The sequence below is a fragment of the Leiobunum rupestre genome, chromosome 10 (genome assembly GCF_980474605.1).
Source record: "Leiobunum rupestre chromosome 10, qqLeiRupe1.1.hap1, whole genome shotgun sequence".
In the NCBI taxonomy this organism is placed as follows: Eukaryota; Metazoa; Arthropoda; class Arachnida; order Opiliones; family Sclerosomatidae; genus Leiobunum; species Leiobunum rupestre.
In genome coordinates this window covers 19,054,630-19,074,689 of record NC_143393.1, presented here as the reverse complement: position 1 = coordinate 19,074,689, position 20,060 = coordinate 19,054,630, and the positions used below count along the sequence as shown (strand labels likewise).

The following is a 20,060-nucleotide window of genomic DNA, read 5'->3' as shown; positions in this document are numbered from 1 at the left end:
TACTCTCCTTGTAAGTTACGTCATCCCCAACCGAACATCGCCCCTACTGAAGCACTGTCAAAGGCTATGTATAGCTCTCATTGAAAGTTATACATGTGAAAAATCTAAAGTGTCCTACTTATGGAGTAATTTTGGACCTCTGTTGATACGATATTTTTTTCCTACTTAAAAAAGGCACACGCAAAAAAAAACCTGAGTAGGCGCGGTAATTAAGAAAATTAATAGTTACATGAATTAGCCCTCCCCCGTCCAGCAAATGGACCTGTGGGTTTTTGGAGGTATTTAGCGGCGCCAGCGCGAGATAAAAATCAGGAACTTTTCAAACTATTTCTATAGCAACTTAAATCTGTGTATTTTGGAGTTTAAATAAAAACATGGCGGAAATTATTCTAGAGTAAGTATTTTTTTAAGTTAAGTAATCTTAATGTTCTAGCGGATAATTCGTTAATTCATTGCGTTATTCCAACGCAATTTGAAGCAGAAGACTACAAATGAAACTAATTCTATTTAAGAACAATATATATTTTCAATCCAAATTCGGTTGTAAAATGAATTACGAATAGCAAAACGTTTTACACTTTCACACACGGTGTAAGCGTAGAATTTAGGCTCAACCTCAGAAGAGCCAATCGGTATAAATTCTGATTGGTTGGAATTATAGTCTGCTGTACAAATCTTCTGCTACTTCAAATTGGGTTGGCTAACCGGCAACACTTTTACGTTACCTTAGGAAGCAATTCCCATCTATTAACTAACTAACGATAACCAATAAAACGTTTGCTATACTTATTGCTAAAGATAAAATTGAATAAAACAAACCCTATTTCGAGTTACCGGGTGAGTAATTAATAACATCCTGTAATGTTAAAATATACATCCGACTTTTTATCAATATTTAAATACCCCATTCGAAAAATGTTATTCATATCAATAAGCAAGAGTAATAAAACAATGGAGTTTCGCCAAAACAACATCACGCCATAAGGCGGCATTATGCCCTTTGATCTAGCAAGGCGTGAAAATATATCGCGGCGAACTTCTATAAGACCCTATGACGAAAAATTAAAAAATACAACGCCTTATTACAACTGTGGAAGAGACGGGAAAACGCATTATATGCCGCGTTATAGCTGCCATTACACGACTAAAATTACATATCTTCCGAATATTACCATGGCTCAGTAGCTGTAATAATACTACGCCTATCTCGCTCGGGGTTCACGAAATCAAAATGGAAATTGACCAAAATTCGTGGCATTCCCGACGAACTATCTATTAAACGGGGTTCCGGCAACCCATTTGGATAAAAATAATGACCACTTGAAAAGAAGTAGCCGATATATCAGTATCAATTCGTGACTTCGAACCCGATTGTCTCCCCCAAAATCACCCGGTAAAAAGTGACTGACACGGAAACAAAAACACGGTATAAAAAATTAAATAAACAATTACCTGTTGGCGATCATCCTTACTCCCACAAAGGCACGAGGAAAACATGTTGAAAACACTCTTGGAACTTCCCACACATACAGCAAAAAAGCGAGGAAAGAAGTTTTATTTTTTGCGTCTCGCCAAGTCCCGATTTCCCGCACTTTTCAAATACGTAGCGCAAACGAGTCCCGCGCCGTCCTCGACGTCAGAATGGAAAACGCGATACGCGGCGAATTTAATAATCTTCCTCGTAATTAAACGAAACTCTAAACGAATCGAACCTTCACCCCCTACGATTTAATAAAAAATGCGTGTACCTGCAAAATTCAAAGTTCTACGCGGTAGTAAATTGCAACGCATCAGGTTACGAGAGATACGACGTAAAAAAATAAATGAGCGAAAACTGTAATCGCGGATTCGCGGCGAACGAAGCGACGTCAAACGGGCCTACTTGGAACTAAAAAACTCGACGCGTTTTAAATATGAACGATAAAGGGTGAAAGAATCGTCTAGTCTTCTATTTAAAAGAGAAATAATTCTTGAATATCGTGGATAAAGTACGGGAAAAAACTGCCCGGTCACTGCCGTAAAAAGTTGCCTCTCTGGCGGGAAATACAATAAAATTACGTCTACGCCGCATTAAAATCTTAGGCTAACCAAAGAAAAGGGGGCTTCTTAGAACGTGCTATTATAAAAAAAAAACTCGCGCACCATTCTCTCGCTTTTAGGTCCTGTACCGCTGGAGACTGCAACTTCAATGAGTTTGAGTGAATATTCTACTTCGGACTCTTCTAGTTTTTTTTTGCCTACTATCCTCGCCCTCCTCACTAATTCCGACCCCCCTTTCCCCATTATACTCCCCCAAAACATGGCTAAAGATCGTGCGGAGGGGAACGGATAGACAGCGTAAAAAAGCCGAAGGGATTTTGCCGTTCTTAACAAGTTGAGCAAGACTTAAAGTAGTGGATGTGGTAATATACGCTTCAATAAAACCGATGGAGCAATTCGCTAGGATGTGATTTGTATGCGGAGTTTTGATGTACGAGCTACAATTTATTGATGGTCTTTAGCCGCTTTGCAGCGTTGACAGATTGCCAAAGTCAAATTATCGTTACAAAGACTAAAAATTATAGATTTTCAGTCCAAATTATAGTACCCAAAACATTCCTCTGGAAATTCTAATTTGAATACCCATAACCAGCTCTATATTAACAGTCTGTGAGTCGAAGTATCCGCATATTTGCCGAAAATTCTATCGGAGGAATTCCGAGTGTGGTTCCTTGCCACATTTTTTAAAGTAGTAATTGTTAAAATATTAGAATCGGCCCTACGACTACTAAATTATCGATTTTATAGTACGCCAATAACGAATTATTGAAAAAAAAAAGAGTACTATAAAGTACGCGCTGAAAATTTTAGTATGCCCCAAAAATTTCCTTGAAATTATCGAAAAGTCCTATAATTATAGGACGTCTGGCAACGCTGCCGCTTTGGTTTAACGCAGTGTGTAAAGCTTGTTTTCCACTGGCGCGCGCAACGACGCGTTTCTCAGCTTTGAAACGTTCAAACGTTTTTACGCGCGTAAAGAAAATAACATTATGACGCGCGCTAGTGGAAAACAAGCTTTATGCTTGGTTTCCATTATAGCGTGTCATAATGCATTTTTCTTTACGCGCTCCAAAGTTGTGTGACGCGCCGTCAGGCTCGCGAGTGGAAACAAAGCATAAAGCTTAGTTTCCACTAGCCTGCGTTATATTATATTTTTCTTTGCGCACATAATGCCCTTTGTATGCATGTTAAGCTTGTTTTCCACTAGCGCGCGTCATAATGTTATTTTCTTTACGCGCGTAAAAACGTTTGAACGTTTCAAAGCTGAGAAACGCGTCGTTGCGCGCGCCAGTGGAAAACAAGCATTACAGAGTAAAGTGACGCACCATAACGTGCGCTAGTGGAAACGAAGCATAAAGCTTAGTTTCCACTAGCCTGTCTTATATTACATTATTCTTTGCGCACATAATGCCCTTTGTATGTTACAAAGTTGAGTTACGCACTATTACGCGCGCTAGTGGAAACTAAAGGCGGATGCACACATAGGCTTCGCGCGCGAAATTTCGCTGGCAAATCGCGTCGCGTCGCGTGACTTAAATAGAATGGAAGTCATGGCGCATGGGCGCGTGCGCGAAAATTCGCAGGCGAAATCGCTTGCGAACCGGATGTGTGTTTGGGCCTTAAGCCTTAAGGCGGATGCACACATACGGTCGCGAGCGAATTTCGCTCGCAAATGTCGCGCGAACGCATGCGCCCAGGAAAAATATCGGTCTCGCCAGCGAACATGCGAAGCGTCGCCGGGAATAGGATTTCTTTCTATTTTCACGCGCGAGCCTCGCTCGTCTCACCCGAGCTAGCCAATAGAATGGTCGCGTTCATGATGCAATCTTTTCTTTCGTTGTTTCATGGTTGTTTGGAGCTAAGCACGTGTAGTGGTTATGTCGGTTTTTATCAAAAACCAATGTAAAAAGAAATTAAATTAATAGAAAATGTAAAAAGAAATTAAATTAATAGAAAATGTAAAAAGAAATTAAATTAATAGAAAATGTACATAGAAATTAAATTAATAGAAAATGTAAAAAGAAATTAAATTAACAGAAAATGTAAAAATAACTTAAATTACTAGAAAACGTCTATATAACATAAATCATAAATTATTCTACCATCAAGATCTCAAAAACGAACTGGTGGAATTCCATTTTTGTAGAAATGAATTTGTTCGGTATGAAATATATGAATCCAGATTTCTGCTTAGCGCACGCGACGGACGAAGCCAAGTGTGTATGGTTGTCGCGCGAAACCGAGCGAATCGTGCGCGAATATTTCGCGAGAAACTCGCTCGCGACCGTATGTGTGCATCCGCCTTTATGCTTTATTTCCACTAGAGCGCATCTTAATACATTTTTTTTTACGCGGGTCAAAACGTTTGTACGCAACAAAGTTGCGTGTCGCGCTAGTGGAAACCATTGCTAAAGCTTAATTTAAAGCCTTGGTTTCCACTAGCGCGTCACTCAACTTTGGGATGTAGAAAACCTTTATGTGTACAAAAATTAACGTAAGAATAATAATCAGATATGCTAATACCCAAGCCACCACCTGAAGCCTAAGTCACCAAGCGGCTTATAAGGCCATTAATTCAGCTGGATGGGTTACAATGCGTAGGAGGGTGGTGGAAATCCTTTCATACAACGCGAGCCAACAGCTCCCTACACTTACTATTACCATTAACCTCTACAAGTGTTTTTAGAAGGGGAAACCGACGAGCATTAGTAGAAATTAGGCATTAAGCTTAATTTCTACTAGCGCGCGTCATAATTCTTTTATTGCTCGCGTAAAAACGTTCGTCCTGAATTTGATTGACACGCCGTTATGCGTGCGAGTGGAAACTAAGCAAAGACGCGTAAAGCTTGTTTTCCACCAGCGCGCGTCAAAAAGCGACACTCAGCTTTGAAACGTGCAAATGTTCTTACGCGCGACAAAAAATTAACATTATGACGCGCTCTTACGCACGTTGGTGGAAACCAAGCTTCACACAACTTTGGGAAGTACAAAAAATTGACGCGCGTAAACAAATGACGCGTACTAATCAAAACTAAGCTTAAAGCCCCATTTTCATGCTCGCTGGTAGCGTATAAAAATCGGCAAAATTTGCTTCCGCCACTCGCAAGCGTGAAAATAAAGCTAAAATATCTGTTTGAAACAGATCGACGCGGAAAGTGAAAAAGTGTGTAGCGGAAGCGGATTTGGTCGATTTTTACCCGCTACCAGCGAGCGTGAAAATGGGGCTTAAGGCAAAATTTTGCGCATACGCTCGCTGACATGCGACAGTTCGTTTTTGCCGTTATTATAATCAGAGTTCAGAATAAATTGCATTTATGAAATGAATGTCGAGCCTAGTTGAATTGAGATTGGCTTCTTTTCCTAGCTCAGCTGGTTACCGACCAACCAGAAAAATGCAAGAATTTGATTATTCAGCTCCGCTATCACGAGGTACCTGAAATTCGGTGTAAATTTCTCCAATAATTCTATCGCCTTTTAATCAGTAAATATCGGGAATTTAGCCGCGAACCGATTAATCGAAAAATATCGAGAATTTAGCCGCGAACCGATTAATCTATAAATATCGGTAATTTAGACGCGAACCGATTAATCGATAAACATCGGGAATTGAGCCGTGAACCCATTAATCGATAAATATTGGGAATTTAGCCGCGAGCCGATTAATCGATAAACATCGGGAATTTAGCCGCAAACCGATTAATCGATAAAAATCGGGAATTTAGACGCTAGCCAAAATATCGGTAATATAATCGGTAAAGTCGAGATATCAGTAACCGATACCGATCTCACAGCTACAAGACTAGTGACGCAATTTCAGTGGCGGCTTAAGAAGGCTGGGTTCCCGGGGCGGCGGCAGTGTTTTGTGACACCCCCAGGACCGTGCAGAAGATTTCGCGGGTCCGTCTTCTTCAAGTTTAATCGTTCTGATTTGCACCCCCCTTCGAGCTTCTCCGATGGCACCCCCTGCCAGAGGTGGGCAAAAATAGTGAGCACTCGTTTTTGAAAATCCTGCAGTAATGAGCGAGCGCTTCAAATTCGAATTCCAGCTGCTCTTGTTCAGCGAGAGGGCTAAATTGAGCAGCCTCTGGGCGAGCGCCGAATAGTTCGCTCCGGCGTTGATGGCTGACGGCGCGCTGAGGGAGATTCCCCCCTCGACGGGTTAGTTCCCTTACTTTTAAGCGCTCACCGCGCGCTGAGCGAGATCTCCCGATCGTCGGAATAGCCCCCTCACTTTTAAGCGACGCGTTAGTACCCTCAGTAGAAAGCGCTGACGCAGCGTTGAGGGAAAATTACCGAGAGAAGGAATAGTTCGCTCAGATTTGAGCGCTAGCTACGCGTGGATTTTGATCACGGTGAGCGACGGTAAAGTTCGTTTACGCAAATCGCTCACAGCGCGGCGAGCAAAAATTTCAAAAATCAAACATTAAACTATTACTCGGCTATGGGTTTATTATTTACTTTTTTATTAATAAAATGAAGGGTACTCTAAACGTCGGGAGTTAATGATATCTCCGATTGAATAAAATTCAAAGGTTCTTCCGAATTTATCCAACGATAAACTAGACTGCAAATATTCCGTTTAGTGTTAAAAGAGCTTTATTAAATATTAAAAGCCACAAATTATAACAATAGGCGCTGGTATACATTCTTTTGGTCTTGACAAACTTGGCAGGTGAAATGGGCTACGCGGTACGCGTTTCTTCATTTTTAGGGGATTGTGGCTCGCGCTACTTTAAAGGAAAATATTAGCGCGCTCTCAACTTAAATTAATGATCGGTACCATAAAAACAAGTGGACATTTACTAACCCCTAATCCAACTCATTTGTAAATCTCCAGAATTTAATAGACAGTTTTAGCAACTACCTACAGGGGCGGTGCCAGAAGATTCTTAGGTGTAGGCTAATAATGTTTATCATTTGTGGGCCCCCTGTTCCTCAATATTGGACTTATAATTCAATTTTGCAAATTCAGGTAATTTATTTATTATTTGATATTAGTGCGGTTTTTAAAATTTTACAGTATTAACTATCATCACATATTTTATTTGAATTTAAAAATCGACTTGATGTGGCCCCGTCAGATCGATTTGTGGGCCCCTATTTGAACACAAAAGTAGGCTATAGCTCGTGTTGCCTACCCCTAACGCCGCTCCTGACTACCTACACCGGGATTTTATTCACAGTGAACGACGACAGAGTTCGTTTACGGTAAATCGCGAAGAGCAAACATTTCAAAAATTAAACTTCACATTTGACGGTATGAACAATTTAATAATAAGATTATTTTTAATGTATATGTAAAATATAATACAATATCTTTGCATATAACCATCTTCGATTTTGTCCATTGTTTATGACATCGACAAAAATAACCATATCATCAAATGATCAAGCTAATTGCGAAGATTCACGGTTTTTAAATAATAATTTTTTTCAGAAAAAAAGGGAGGGGTTGGAATTAATATAATGGCCAGCCTGTGCCAATATTAAAACTGTTTTAGTTCCAAATTGAGGTAACTCGATTTACGCGAATTTTCTTTTTTGCCGTTTTTCAAACTTCCTTTACACTAAAAATATAAATATTACAAATAGCGGCCAATGTATAGTTACAAAGTTATCGATTATTTTCCATTTTTAAAAAGCATTACGTTATAATTTTTTTTCCAATTTAAATAATATTTTTTAGATACCTGGTTTTGAAACTAATAGCGTTCTTTTCGTTTTTATTTCACACCGAATTTTAGTAATAATAAAAATGTTTGAATAATTCTAATGTCTAGTTTGTGCGGGTAACAAAAATCAACAGTGAAGAAGCTGTCAACGATCACCGTCAAGCTCAGCATGTGGGGAGTGGGGACCCGCTGGCTGCCGGTGAGTATGAACAAGGAGGAAGGGGGGTGGCATTACCAAGGTAACCTATTTAAAGTTACTATAGACAGTAGGCTATAATCACTGTGTCGCGCGAAAGCGATCCAAATGTAACGACTGACGATTACGATAAAAATTACATCATTCTTCCGAACTTCAAAAGGGCGTTATTTTATTTCTGGGGGGGGGGGATTTCTATTTGAACTTGTAATAACTTACACACAAATATTTTCTTTACATTTTTCTGTTTTTATTGCTTACGATGTTACACTTTATATACAATATTGGAAGTATTTCAATATTTATTTAAATCTTCGCTCTTGCTTGATACCTACAAAGATTCTCAAAAAAAATTGTGTGGATCGTGTCATTTTCGCCTAATTTGGTTTGCACATGTTTCTTAACAATGAAACGAAACCAAAATTAGTTACAGACATACGCCAAACGAGGAGGCAATGAACACCGCTAATGCCCCACAATGGAACATTTTGAAAAAAAAAGGATCCACCGTGGAACTTCGTATGTCATTAGAAAGTGTTCATCTTGTAAAATACGGAACAATTAAAACAGCGAATATATTTTAGTTTCAATAGTTCAGCATTTTAGAATCACACAGTCTAATGGTCTTTAGACCAAACGAAGGTGGTCCTGAAAAGGACCGTTTTGGTTTTAGCCAATTATTTGGCTTCTTCTGGTTTTTGAATTTTTGAGACCTTTACGCAAGAACAACCAGCTACAGCCACTTAGGGGGCTTTGTTGGCATTGTCCAACTGCTCCTTATACAACTGGAGTTCAAATTCCATTGCCCCGTTCTTTAACTTGGCATTCATCAGCTCGTCTGGCCTTTGGGCGAGTTCTTGTTCGTTACAGAAAATATCAAAATATTTTTCTGTAAATCGTCCTAAGAAATAAAAAAACAAAAATTATCAAAAATTAGTAACAATAATAATAACTATATGTAAAACTAAGTTGCTGTATTTACGTTTTAGCGATCGGCTTTCAACTTGAAGCTTGAAAAGAGGGGAAGGGGGGTGGAACCTCAACCCCTTTCCAAACTATCCCAATCGTTTCAATTTTGGGACCCGCAGGTGGAGTCCAGACACAAAGGCGTCTCTTTCGGCATCTTAACGAAAAGGCAAAGGTTGACCACTCATAGGAAACGTCTCTTAGTCGCAGCGGGACATGACTAACCAAATATTTCCCCGAAATAGGCATTCACTCGCTAATTTAGGCTTGACTTATAATTTATAATATACATATATAAATATACTTTTCGCTAAACTGAACTCCCCCTAAAAATGAGTCGTATAGCTTCATAGATAGACTAGATCAAAACTAGCCCTTCTGAAACCGAAATAAGTATATAGGAAAACGGAGAAAACCATGTATATTCGGGCCGCGTCTACGGAACGTTAGCTCCAAAGTATATTTTTCTGGACTACGGATAGACTAACATGAAAACGTTAATCAATAAAAATAAAAATACTACGTAATATCATAAATCCATAATTTAATGGAAATAATTCACTAAAATCTATTTACAGAGTGACGTCATCACGGTAAAAAATCGCCCCTAGCGAGATGCTGATAAAGGGCACGTCATACACGAGAAGCCCTCTATATAGAGTGTCTCTTGTAGCTAGTTATCAGTAAACGTTTTGCATATAAAGAATAAGACGTGTCATACTTATGTAACAATATTATTAACTAATGGTATTATTAGCTATTTTTACTACATTTATTTACAATATTTGTTTATTCTGTGTTACTATTTACTAAGTTGCGACTAATCGGGCCGATTAGATATTATTGAACCTTGGAATCTATAGCCGACATATTCAGACATTAGAATAATATTAGTTAATTCAAAAGCATTGAATTGGCGGCTTGGCCCGATTCATAAAATCCTATTTGGCTCTGCAAACCTTTTTTCCCACCTTGGGCTTTTTTTTTTCAACACTGCCCATTCCAGACAGCAAGGGCGCCACTTACTCGTTACAGCACCTGACAAAAATATTAAAATAGGGGGACAGTCGATGGAGGGTTTTTTCTATTTAGCATCGAACCCATTTTCTTCATTCTCGCAGTTTTCAATTTCAACAATAGCGTGTACTTCTTAACGTCATATGACGGGGGGTCAACGCCAGAATTCCGAACTGACGCCAATGAGTCGCCCCTCCCTTGGGTCTTAGCCAATGCTAGGGCAATTTCGAAGTTTCCTATACTTATACCTCGCTTCGTAATCCTTTCTACAATAATAGTATAAATAGTAGGTTCCTTTCTCATTTCGTTACAGTTTCTTGTCGACTTTTCTCAAGTCTGCGTCTTTCGATTCGTATTTCGGTCCTTCCTTAGTTTAATTTTTTCGTGTTTTTTGCTTTAGCTGTTCATAATTTTTCTCGCCTTCGAAGTTTAATTTTTTCGAGTCCATAGTTTTGGAGTTATAGTACTTCGACTGTGGCTTGAGTTTTTTTATTCAGTTTCAGGCTTTAAGTTCGCTTCCGTATTTTACAAGATGAACACTTTCTAATGACATACGAAGTTCCACGGTGGATCCTTTTTTTTTCAAAATGTTCCATTGTGGGGCATTAGCGGTGTTCATTGCCTCCTCGTTTGGCGTATGTCTGTAACTAATTTTGGTTTCGTTTCATTGTTAAGAAACATGTGCATACCAAATTAGGCGAAAATGACACGATCCACACAATTTTTTTTGAGAATCTTTGTAGGTATCAAGCAAGAGCGAAGATTTAAATAATTATTGAAATACTTCCAATATTGTATATAAAGTGTAACATCGTAAGCAATAAAAACAGAAAAATGTAAAGAAAATATTTGTGTGTAAGTTATTACAAGTTCAAATAGAAATCCCCCCCCCCCCCCAGAAATAAAATAACGCCCTTTTGAAGTTCGGAAGAATGATGTAATTGCGGGTCCCCACTCCCCACATGCTGAGCTTGACGGTGATCGTTGACAGCTTCTTCACTGTTGATTTTTGTTACCCGCACAAACTAGACATTAGAATTATTCAAACATTTTTATTATTTCTAAAATTCGGTGTGAAATAAAAACGAAAAGAACGCTATTAGTTTCAAAACAGGTATCTAAAAAATATTATTTAAATTGGAAAAAAAATTATAACGTAATGCTTTTTAAAAATGGAAAATAATCGATAACTTTGTAACTATACATTGGCCGCTATTTGTAATATTTATATTTTTAGTGTAAAGGAAGTTTGAAAAACGGCAAAAAAGAAAATTCGCGTAAATCGAGTTACCTCAATTTGGAACTAAAACAGTTTTAATATTGGCACAGGCTGGCCATTATATTAATTCCAACCCCTCCCTTTTTTTCTGAAAAAAATTATTATTTAAAAACCGTGAATCTTCGCAATTAGCTTGATCATTTGATGATATGGTTATTTTTGTCGATGTCATAAACAATGGACAAAATCGAAGATGGTTATATGCAAAGATATTGTATTATATTTTATATATACATTAAAAATAATCTTATTATTAACTTGTTCATACCGTCAAATGTGAAGTTTAATTTTTGAAATGTTTGCTCTTCGCGATTTACCGTAAACGAACTCTGTCGTCGTTCACTGTGAATAAAATCCCGGTGTAGGTAGTCAGGAGCGGCGTTAGGGGTAGGCAACACGAGCTATAGCCTACTTTTGTGTTCAAATAGGGGCCCACAAATCGATCTGATGGGGCCACATCAAGTCGATTTTTAAATTCAAATAAAATATGTGATGATAGTTAATACTGTAAAATTTTAAAAACCGCACTAATATCAAATAATAAATAAATTACCTGAATTTGCAAAATTTAATTTTAAGTCCAATATTGAGGAACAGGGGGCCCACAAATGATAAACATTATTAGCCTACACCTAAGAATCTTCTGGCACCGCCCCTGTAGGTAGTTGCTAAAACTGTCTATTAAATTCTGGAGATTTACAAATGAGTTGGATTAGGGGTTAGTAAATGTCCACTTGTTTTTATGGTACCGATCATTAATTTAAGTTGAGAGCGCGCTAATATTTTCCTTTAAAGTAGCGCGAGCCACAATCCCCTAAAAATGAAGAAACGCGTACCGCGTTGCCCATTTCACCTGCCAAGTTTGTCAAGACCAAAAGAATGTATACTAACGCCTATTGTTATAATTTGTGGCTTTTAATATTTAATAAAGCTCTTTTAACACTAAACGGAATATTTGCAGTCTAGTTTATCGTTGGATAAATTCGGAAGAACCTTTGAATTTTATTCAATCGGAGATATCATTAACTCCCGACGTTTAGAGTACCCTTCATTTTATTAATAAAAAAAGTAAATAATAAACCCATAGCCGAGTAATAGTTTAATGTTTGATTTTTGAAATTTTTGCTCGCCGCGCTGTGAGCGATTTGCGTAAACGAACTTTACCGTCGCTCACCGTGATCAAAATCCGCGCGTAGCTAGCGCTCAAATCTGAGCGAACTATTCCTTCTCTCGGTAATTTTCCCTCAACGCTGCGTCAGCGCTTTCTACTGTGAGGGGGCTATTCCGACGATCGGGAGATCTCGCTCAGCGCGCGGTGAGCGCTTAAAAGTGAGGGAACTAACCCGTCGAGGGGGGAATCTCCCTCAGCGCGCCGTCAGCCATCAACGCCGGAGCGAACTATTCGGCGCTCGCCCAGAGGCTTCTCAATTAGAGATAGAGAAAATAAACTCGTTTGCCTTGAGTACTCGCTCACTTGAGCAAGCCGTGTTTAAAACTCTATATGCTCATTTTTCCGAACGCTCGCAACTTTTTGCCCACCTCTGCCCCCTGCTGCCCTGGTACCCGGGGCGGACCGTCCCCAACGCCCCCCCCCCCCCTTAGGCCGCCACTGCGCAATTTATTCCGATACTCGTGTCGAACGAACACACAGCGAACAAAACGATTGAACTACTTACCGAAGATGGGGGAATGCGAAAACGAAATAATATACGTATAGATTACAATAACGTGGTTGGATGAGCTTGGAATAAAAGCATTCTTGTAGCACATCTTCTTCCTCGCTGACGCAATAAAAAACAGAACAGTCGGACCAAAAAACACTCGTTTACCGCTATGATAAATGTTGTATTCCAGCGTTTTGAAATACTTTCTCCTCCTGGTCTATAAAAACGCCAAAAATAAAATTCACGATGGCCTGTCGGGCAAAATCTTACGCCTGACGAAAGTTACTCGTGGTCGGGCAACGAGTTACTTTTAATATTAGAGCGAGTTGTTACCGCTATGGGGATAATATTAAAAATGTTTTGGAAATGTATTGGAAATAAGTTGTGACGTCAGTGCATTTTTTGGGCACTTGTAACTTAAAAACGGTTTGTCTAATAAGCATATAATTAAACATGGATTGCTCTCTTGGGTTATAACTAAGGCCCTTTCATAATTATATCCATTTTAATTAAAACTAAATCTTAGGAAACTAATTTTAACCGTTATAGTGTAGTAAAGTGGCAACAGATGGCGACAGCGTTACTGTTGCCAAATAATTTAACGTTATTGGAGTAGCCTGTAATTGGGCTATAAATTTTTGATCTTTAATTAAAAATAAAATGGCGGGCGTACGATCGCGTAAAATAAGCCTTGGACCAATAATGGCAGAAGTAAAAACTTTAGGCTAGTATTGCATTTTTAAAATTATTTTGTAACAAAAAAAGGTTCCTTTGGATTTCTAGAAAATCTTTATTTGTTAATTCTTCCAGAATCTAGACGAAACCGGATATTAGGGCTTTGGCGGAAGTCTCGCATATTCTCAAGAACTAAAAATTGATTACGCAATAACTCTGAAAATCAGTTTCAATGATAATTGACCGAATTCTAAATTATGTTTTAGCGCGTGACAGTACCTTTACGTTGTGAGGTATAGCAGGCCACGGCCCATGAGCAGGCTAACTTACCTGCTTTTACAGGGTTGCCACAGTTTTTTCACAATCAAATTCCCTGACTTTTCCAGGTTTTCCCTGACCATCTCCAGAGATTTTCCCTGACTTATTTTGTGCCAAGATTTTGAATTTTTTACCTATATTTTATTAAACGTTTCCTATTTGCAACCGAAATTAAATTCCCTGATTTTTAGACTAATTTTTTTAATTCAATGATATTTATAAACATATACAAATTCCCTGACATTTCCCTGATTTTTTAGACTTATTTTTAAAATTCCCTGATTTTTAAACCCATATTCAAATTCTCTGATTCATATTCCCTGACTTTTCCAGGTACCGTGGCAACACTGTTTTATAACCTAACATGGCGGCGTATTTTCAAGCGCAAAATGAATTTTTCTCATTGTCATACTTATGGTTCTTAAGTTACTTACGGTATAAATGAAAATATAGTGTCTAGTGAAATAAAACCAAAAATGTCAGTTTTTTTAATTTTTTCAAAAATGTTTCGAATTTTTTAATTAAAATATTTGAAATTTTTATAAAGTGTATCGTAGTTTAGCTCGAGGTCTAGCTGAAGGAATTTGATATAGGGTGAAAGCAAAGAAATGCCTTGGGAAGAAAATGAGAAAGGCTTAGGCTCGAAGGGCCATGTTGCGTTTTTACGGGGCATCATTTCGTGGGTTCCAGAGTCAGCCTGGGGTTCCGCTTGAAAGAAAAATCATGCCAGGGTTCGAGGGCGGGCGGTCTTCTGTGAAGCCATTCTCATGTCAAGGCGGGAGGGGGGAAATAAGAAGGGGGGAACAGGATGCTGAACGTCCTTAAAGGTTGAAGTTTTTTTATTGCACTTTTCTTTAGCTTTACGTCTTTACTATTTCTGGCGCAGCTTTTAAAATAAGCCTATGTTGATGTAAACACATTTTTGGGTTTTTTCCTCTTTTTTTTTTAAATAAGGCTATGTTGCTGTACCCATAAAGAACGTACATAGGTTACTGAGAACGTACGAGTGAAACTGGTTACAGAAGCGAATAGTATTACCTAAACCTATATGAAAATTGAAACAGTAACGCCATCTGTAGGGAGACTTGTGTTAAAAAAAATTTCGGCTTTTTTAACAATGGCACCTTTGGTTTTTTTTTCTTTTGGTTAATCAGTTGTCAAGGATTACAAAAATATCAATTTTTTTTGCGGAAATAATTATTTAAAAAGATACGATTTAAATAAAAATGTATAATTTAATAGCGTGGTGCCATTTTCTTTCGCCTTCCCTCCTAGTCCAAAAAACTAATTTCGAGCCCCTCCCAAATTTACATGTATAAGACAAAATTCCTTTTTTAGTCTTATACGCCGTTTGGTTCAGATTTGAAGGTTAATTTTGCGATATTTGGTAAGAGCGCGTTGAGACCAATCGAATGATACCAATATCAGGTCATATAAATTTTCAAGGTCACCGGAAGTGACGTCACGTGGTTCGTATTTCCGGAAAGCCCCCACTTTGACCCGTAAGACAAACAGTTCTTTGTTACAACTCACTAACCTAATTAAAAAATACTTTGACCCATCGTGTACCTTATCACATGCTTATTTTGTCATGGGCTCTTGGACTATCCGCAGACCGCACGCGGAGCAAGCGCGCGCAGGGAACAGAGCGCTGTTATAGCGCGAGATTAAAGTCCTAAAACGTCACCGCGAAACAAAAGGGCAGATCGCTTGGCTGGTAAATTTGGATCGTTTAAAAATTAATTTCTCGTTATTAAAAAAAGATACAATTTTACGACTGATATTTTTGAGTTTATTTAAACATGATCTTTCAAATCGATCCAAGTTTTACCAACCTGGACTTTTCCTTTAAACATAATTTCCCCAAATTAATTGTTTAATTGAAATTTTCTCAGAAGATATAAGAAAACGCTGCTATAGCTGATGCTAGGTGGCGCTATACAGTAGAGAAAATCGGGGGTTTGCTTGTACATTCTCAGTAACCTAAATAGGCTCATGCATATTTAGTTTCTATGAACTAAACATTTTCACGGAAGTGTTTTTTAAGGAGAGGTTTTTTAAATAATACAACTTTTTATGGCTCAAATTTTTTATTTTAAATTTTCATTAATGTTTATTCCGAAATATTGCACACTTATACAAAGTTTTTTTGTATTGTGTAAAAAAGCAAATATACTTTTTCTTCATACAAATAACGTTTTTTTTTATAAAGGCCACTTTATACATTTTTTGCTCCAAAATTTTATCAACTCACTCACTATTTAGATATGCATTAAATATTATCTTAAATATTTATTGTTTTTTTGATATTTTTAGTTTGACTTTTGGTGAAATATGTTTAAACATGACTAAATACTTCTATCCGACTGTTTATGTCGGTGATGGTGTTTACGATGCCTGTCTTTCTTCTTTTTGGACTTTTGAATTTTAACATTGTCCAACTCCTTTTGGCATTTTTAAAAAAATAATTTTTTTAAATATAATATAGATTATAATTTAACTGAAAATTATGAAATAAAATTAAAAGGGGTATAACGGATTTTGTTGAGATTTCTAAAGCAGTGTGACCACAGAAATCTTAAAAATATCTTATAGGAAAAATAGGAAATTTGTAGGATTTTATAGGTTAGATTTTTAGCAAAAAAATAAAAATATAGGATAAATTCCATTAAAATTACGGGAAAATAAAGGTTTCTCGTACTTTAGAGGTTTTTAAATGAATTTGGTTTAATAAACCAAATTTATAAAATAAATAAATAATTGAATATTTAAATTTTAGATTGCATAGCATTAAATCAGGAAAATAGGGTTTATAAAGTAAATAACCCCACGCTTTATTAATTTTTAAAATTAGCATAGGTAGGGGGAGTAATAAATGCTGTAAGTTTAGCCATGTTAAGTAGGGATGCACCTATATATAGGCCTATTTTTCTATTATCGGTATCAGCCAATATCTGCTTTGCTTAAGCCGATATTGGCCGATACTGATATTAGGAAAATATTTAAAAATAAGAAAATTCTCGATTAACTAACTAATGATGATATTTTATATGATTGGCCGCGCCACGTACACCAGACTTCAGAAGCTAGATCATACCTTTTTTTAGACAGGGTGTTACGAGTGTTAACAAATAAAAAGGGACTTTCAAGTAGGGTGTGAGGGGTCGGAAGTTGATTAAAAAAACATAACTGAAACCGTGAAACGTCATCCCAAAATGTAACTTTGTAAATGCAAAGGCGACTGAATGACGTATTTTCATGTCCGAGATGGATATGAATCTCTGAGATATATATTGTACTGAGTATCCACTTAATTATTCAGATCTATTTCAAAATTCTAACTCTCATAGCTTATGCAGGGAGTCACCAGATAATTAAAATTCAAATTACCCTAAGCTATATCTTTGAAGACATAAAAAATTTCACTGAAGCAGTGTTTAGACTTATTTTCAATTAGAAAAGTGTTCACTTTCACTAACATGTCCGACTAACAGTGAATAAATTAAATTATTGATTGCCAAAATAACAAAATGGTTACTAACCTTATTGGATCTATGGATGGTATCACTGGAAGAAAAATCCCTTTCTTGGCTCCTGGATTTCTTCTTGGGCTTTTTGGACTTGCTTCGATGTTTACGTCTGCGTTTTGATTCTTTGCCGTGATTCTTTAAAAGAGAATCCAGTTTGTGTGGGAGTTTATTTGATGATGGGAATAGATAAGAGTAAATAAGAAATGTCAATATTAGATTCAAATGATCTTTCAAACCTTGGAAAATAGCGAATATATTTGCAAACTTACTTCGTGACTGGATGGGGAACTAGCTCTGGAAGAAATTGAGGATGATGAGGAGGTACTTGGCGACTTGAAAAGAATACTTATTGGCTCAGAATTGGTCAATGGCCACGGTACCGTTTACCATATATATAAACAAAACCTCACCCTTTTGCGCTTCTTTTTCTTCAAGTGTTTATTCTAAGGGAATACATCTTTTAGTAAGATTTTCATGATAAAATATTGATTCAAAGGACCTGAGAACTTGATGATGAACTTTCTCCGAGCAACTGTTCTCTATTTTTCTGAAGCTCCTCCTTGAAATCTTCGTTTAATTTCTCTTCCCAGGCTGCGAGTGTTGTGCAACCTTCTTTCTTTTTCTTTAACATCTCTTTAACTTCTTCCCTGATAAATAAGGTTGCATTTTAAATGTATAAAAGTATCTGAAAATGAAAAATAGGTACTTACCAAGATGGGCGATCTCTACTAAGGTAGTCTCGAATAGTAGGCCCACTATTTGATGTAGGACCTCTAGATCTCGCCATAGCTATGGGATTCATGTACGCCTGTAATGTAACAGAAAAACACAAAACAATATTAAAAATATAGGGTAAGTGGCAATGATTAAATAGGTTTCCAACGAAATGCATCGGAAAATTTCTAGGTTAATGCTCATCAAACTTACGTATCTCGTGTCCCTTTTCCCCATCTCTCGATTTTCTTATTTACAGGAAAACTAGTTTTAACGATTGATTAGTTTCATAGCGTGACTATTTGGAATTTACACTAAAATATACATTTTTAATTAGAACTTCGTTCGAGCATGAATCATAGCTTCTCACGCCATTTTTTTGCAGACGAACCACCAGTGTTGCCAGATCTTCAAAATCAATTTATTATGAGGCCAAAAGTCCAAAACTATTCGCCATAGAAATCTCATAGGTAACTAGAATGCTGCCGTGTAACTGACAAATGGGCCAAACGCCGTGGCAGACGATAGCCAGATCTCAGCCAATCAGAGCTCAAAGAGTGGTTCTGCCAAGAATTTAATGTCACCAGAGAGAATGACGTCACCTATCTCCCGCTATAGTAGCGGATCCAAGGAGGATTATTATCCTCCTTGGCGGAACCACTCTACGGCCTCTCATTGGCTGAAAATTCAAGGCGAACTGGGGTCAAGCTCGGCCGTAGGCGGCAGCATTCTAGTTACCTATGAGATTTCTATGCTATTCGCTCGGTTTGGGACGTAGAAGCGAGGCGTAGAAGTGACGTTTCACAATGATAGCCAATACACTCTTTTACGAAGTTGGCCATTTCATTACAGGCCTAATTTAAATTTTAAAATAGTACAGGCAAGGGCGCCTGCACGTGCTCATCAGCTCGAGACGTCGCGTGCACTTGACCTCGTGAAGCGGCCTTGCATGCACTATTTGTAATCAGACCTGTAATAAAATGGCAGCTCTCACAAATAAGGATGTAAAAGAGTGTATAGACGCTAGCATAAAATCTATTTATATCTTATTCAACTTGTTAAAAAGTTCCACGCGCGTCTTGATATTTTAGCGTATATGGGCTCGAGCGAATTCGCGCGTGCTCCCTGAAATGAAAAAAATGCACGAGCCTAGCTTTTACGCTAAAATATTAAAGAGCACTTGGAAAATTTTAGGTGAACAAGACACGAATTAAAATTCTACGAGTCGCCCTTTTTATAAAAATCTAACCTTCAAAACTGAACTGAACTCCTACGTATCTCGTGACGAATGCGATACGTTAAAACAAGTTCGGCAAGCGTAATAACTTTATAGAAAGACTTATTGGGACGAAAAGAGTACACATTTTACCCCAAACTACCAACTTCTTCCATACAACATGGAACCAACTAACGCTAGCTGGTTCCATGTATACAATAACAGCCAAACTGTATTTTGAAGCTGCTCGCTATTTCCTAAAAATTAATACAAAACTATTTATTTATTTGAATACAAATAGAGTGCTAAGCTACAGTAAGCTTTTGTGCAATCTTACAGGTTGTGGCATATGTAACATAATTACTCATAAGTATGCCACTAGCTCTATTTCTTCACTAACGGTTTGTTTCACCGATATTGCGTCATCAGTACCCTACGTAATATTTGACGTCATTTTTTATGTCATATTTGACGTCAACGAATCTCAAATGCCGATAATGCCGTCACCCAATTAGCTCTACGTCTGATCAAAGATAATTTAAACTCGTACCCTAGATTCGAAATCACTCTCTCGCGCGCTGCCGATAGCGTTTACCCACTTCACGCCGGAACTCTGAAAAAATTCGCTCCATGGTTTGCGCCTTACCGCAACCACGGCCAACTTCGATCACGCGTTATATAGCGCGGCAGCACGTGATCGAAGTTGGCCGTGCCACAACCTATGGAGCCCGATTTTTCTGAGGTCACGTGCCGGAAAAGGGTAAACGCTTCGT

General features: G+C 37.7%; 2 protein-coding genes across 4 annotated transcripts in view; both read right to left on the bottom strand.

The window, feature by feature from the left end:
- by (focal adhesion protein tensin) overlaps positions 1-1,983 on the bottom strand; it is a 294,492-nt gene extending 292,509 nt beyond the window's left edge. For both annotated transcript variants that reach the window (XM_090161244.1, XM_090161246.1), the window contains exon 1: positions 1,453-1,983. In XM_090161244.1, coding sequence (XP_090017370.1) covers positions 1,453-1,497 — 45 coding nt within the window. In that variant the 5' untranslated portion in view covers positions 1,498-1,983. The remainder of the gene's footprint in view (positions 1-1,452) is intronic.
- Positions 1,984-15,913: 13,930 nt separating this feature from the next.
- Positions 15,914-18,467, bottom strand: LOC149924953 (uncharacterized). Of its 2 annotated transcripts, XM_090160274.1 has the most exons (8): positions 18,397-18,467; positions 18,285-18,335; positions 18,068-18,165; positions 17,857-18,004; positions 17,768-17,800; positions 17,627-17,689; positions 17,370-17,492; positions 15,914-16,271 (listed from the first exon to the last, which is right to left on the bottom strand). In XM_090160274.1, the coding sequence occupies exons 2-8, from the start codon at positions 18,306-18,308 to the stop codon at positions 16,176-16,178; spliced, it is 585 nt and encodes a 194-aa protein (XP_090016400.1). In that variant the 5' UTR covers positions 18,309-18,335; positions 18,397-18,467; the 3' UTR covers positions 15,914-16,175. The 2 variants fall into 2 exon arrangements, with proteins under 2 accessions (XP_090016400.1, XP_090016399.1); XM_090160273.1 differs by having other exon boundaries at positions 18,285-18,462.
- Between the last annotated feature and the right edge of the window lie 1,593 nt (positions 18,468-20,060).

Bases quoted from the DNA above. Each gene is read 5' to 3' on its own strand.
- LOC149924953 (XM_090160274.1), bottom strand. From the start codon at position 18,308: ATGGGGAAAAGGGACACGAGATAC. The intron at 18,166-18,284 runs GTAAGTTTGATG...GTTACATTACAG, and splicing joins GGAAAAGGGACACGAGATAC to GCGTACATGAATCCCATAGC. The intron at 17,801-17,856 runs GTCCTTTGAATC...GTATTCCCTTAG, and splicing joins GTTCATCATCAAGTTCTCAG to AATAAACACTTGAAGAAAAA.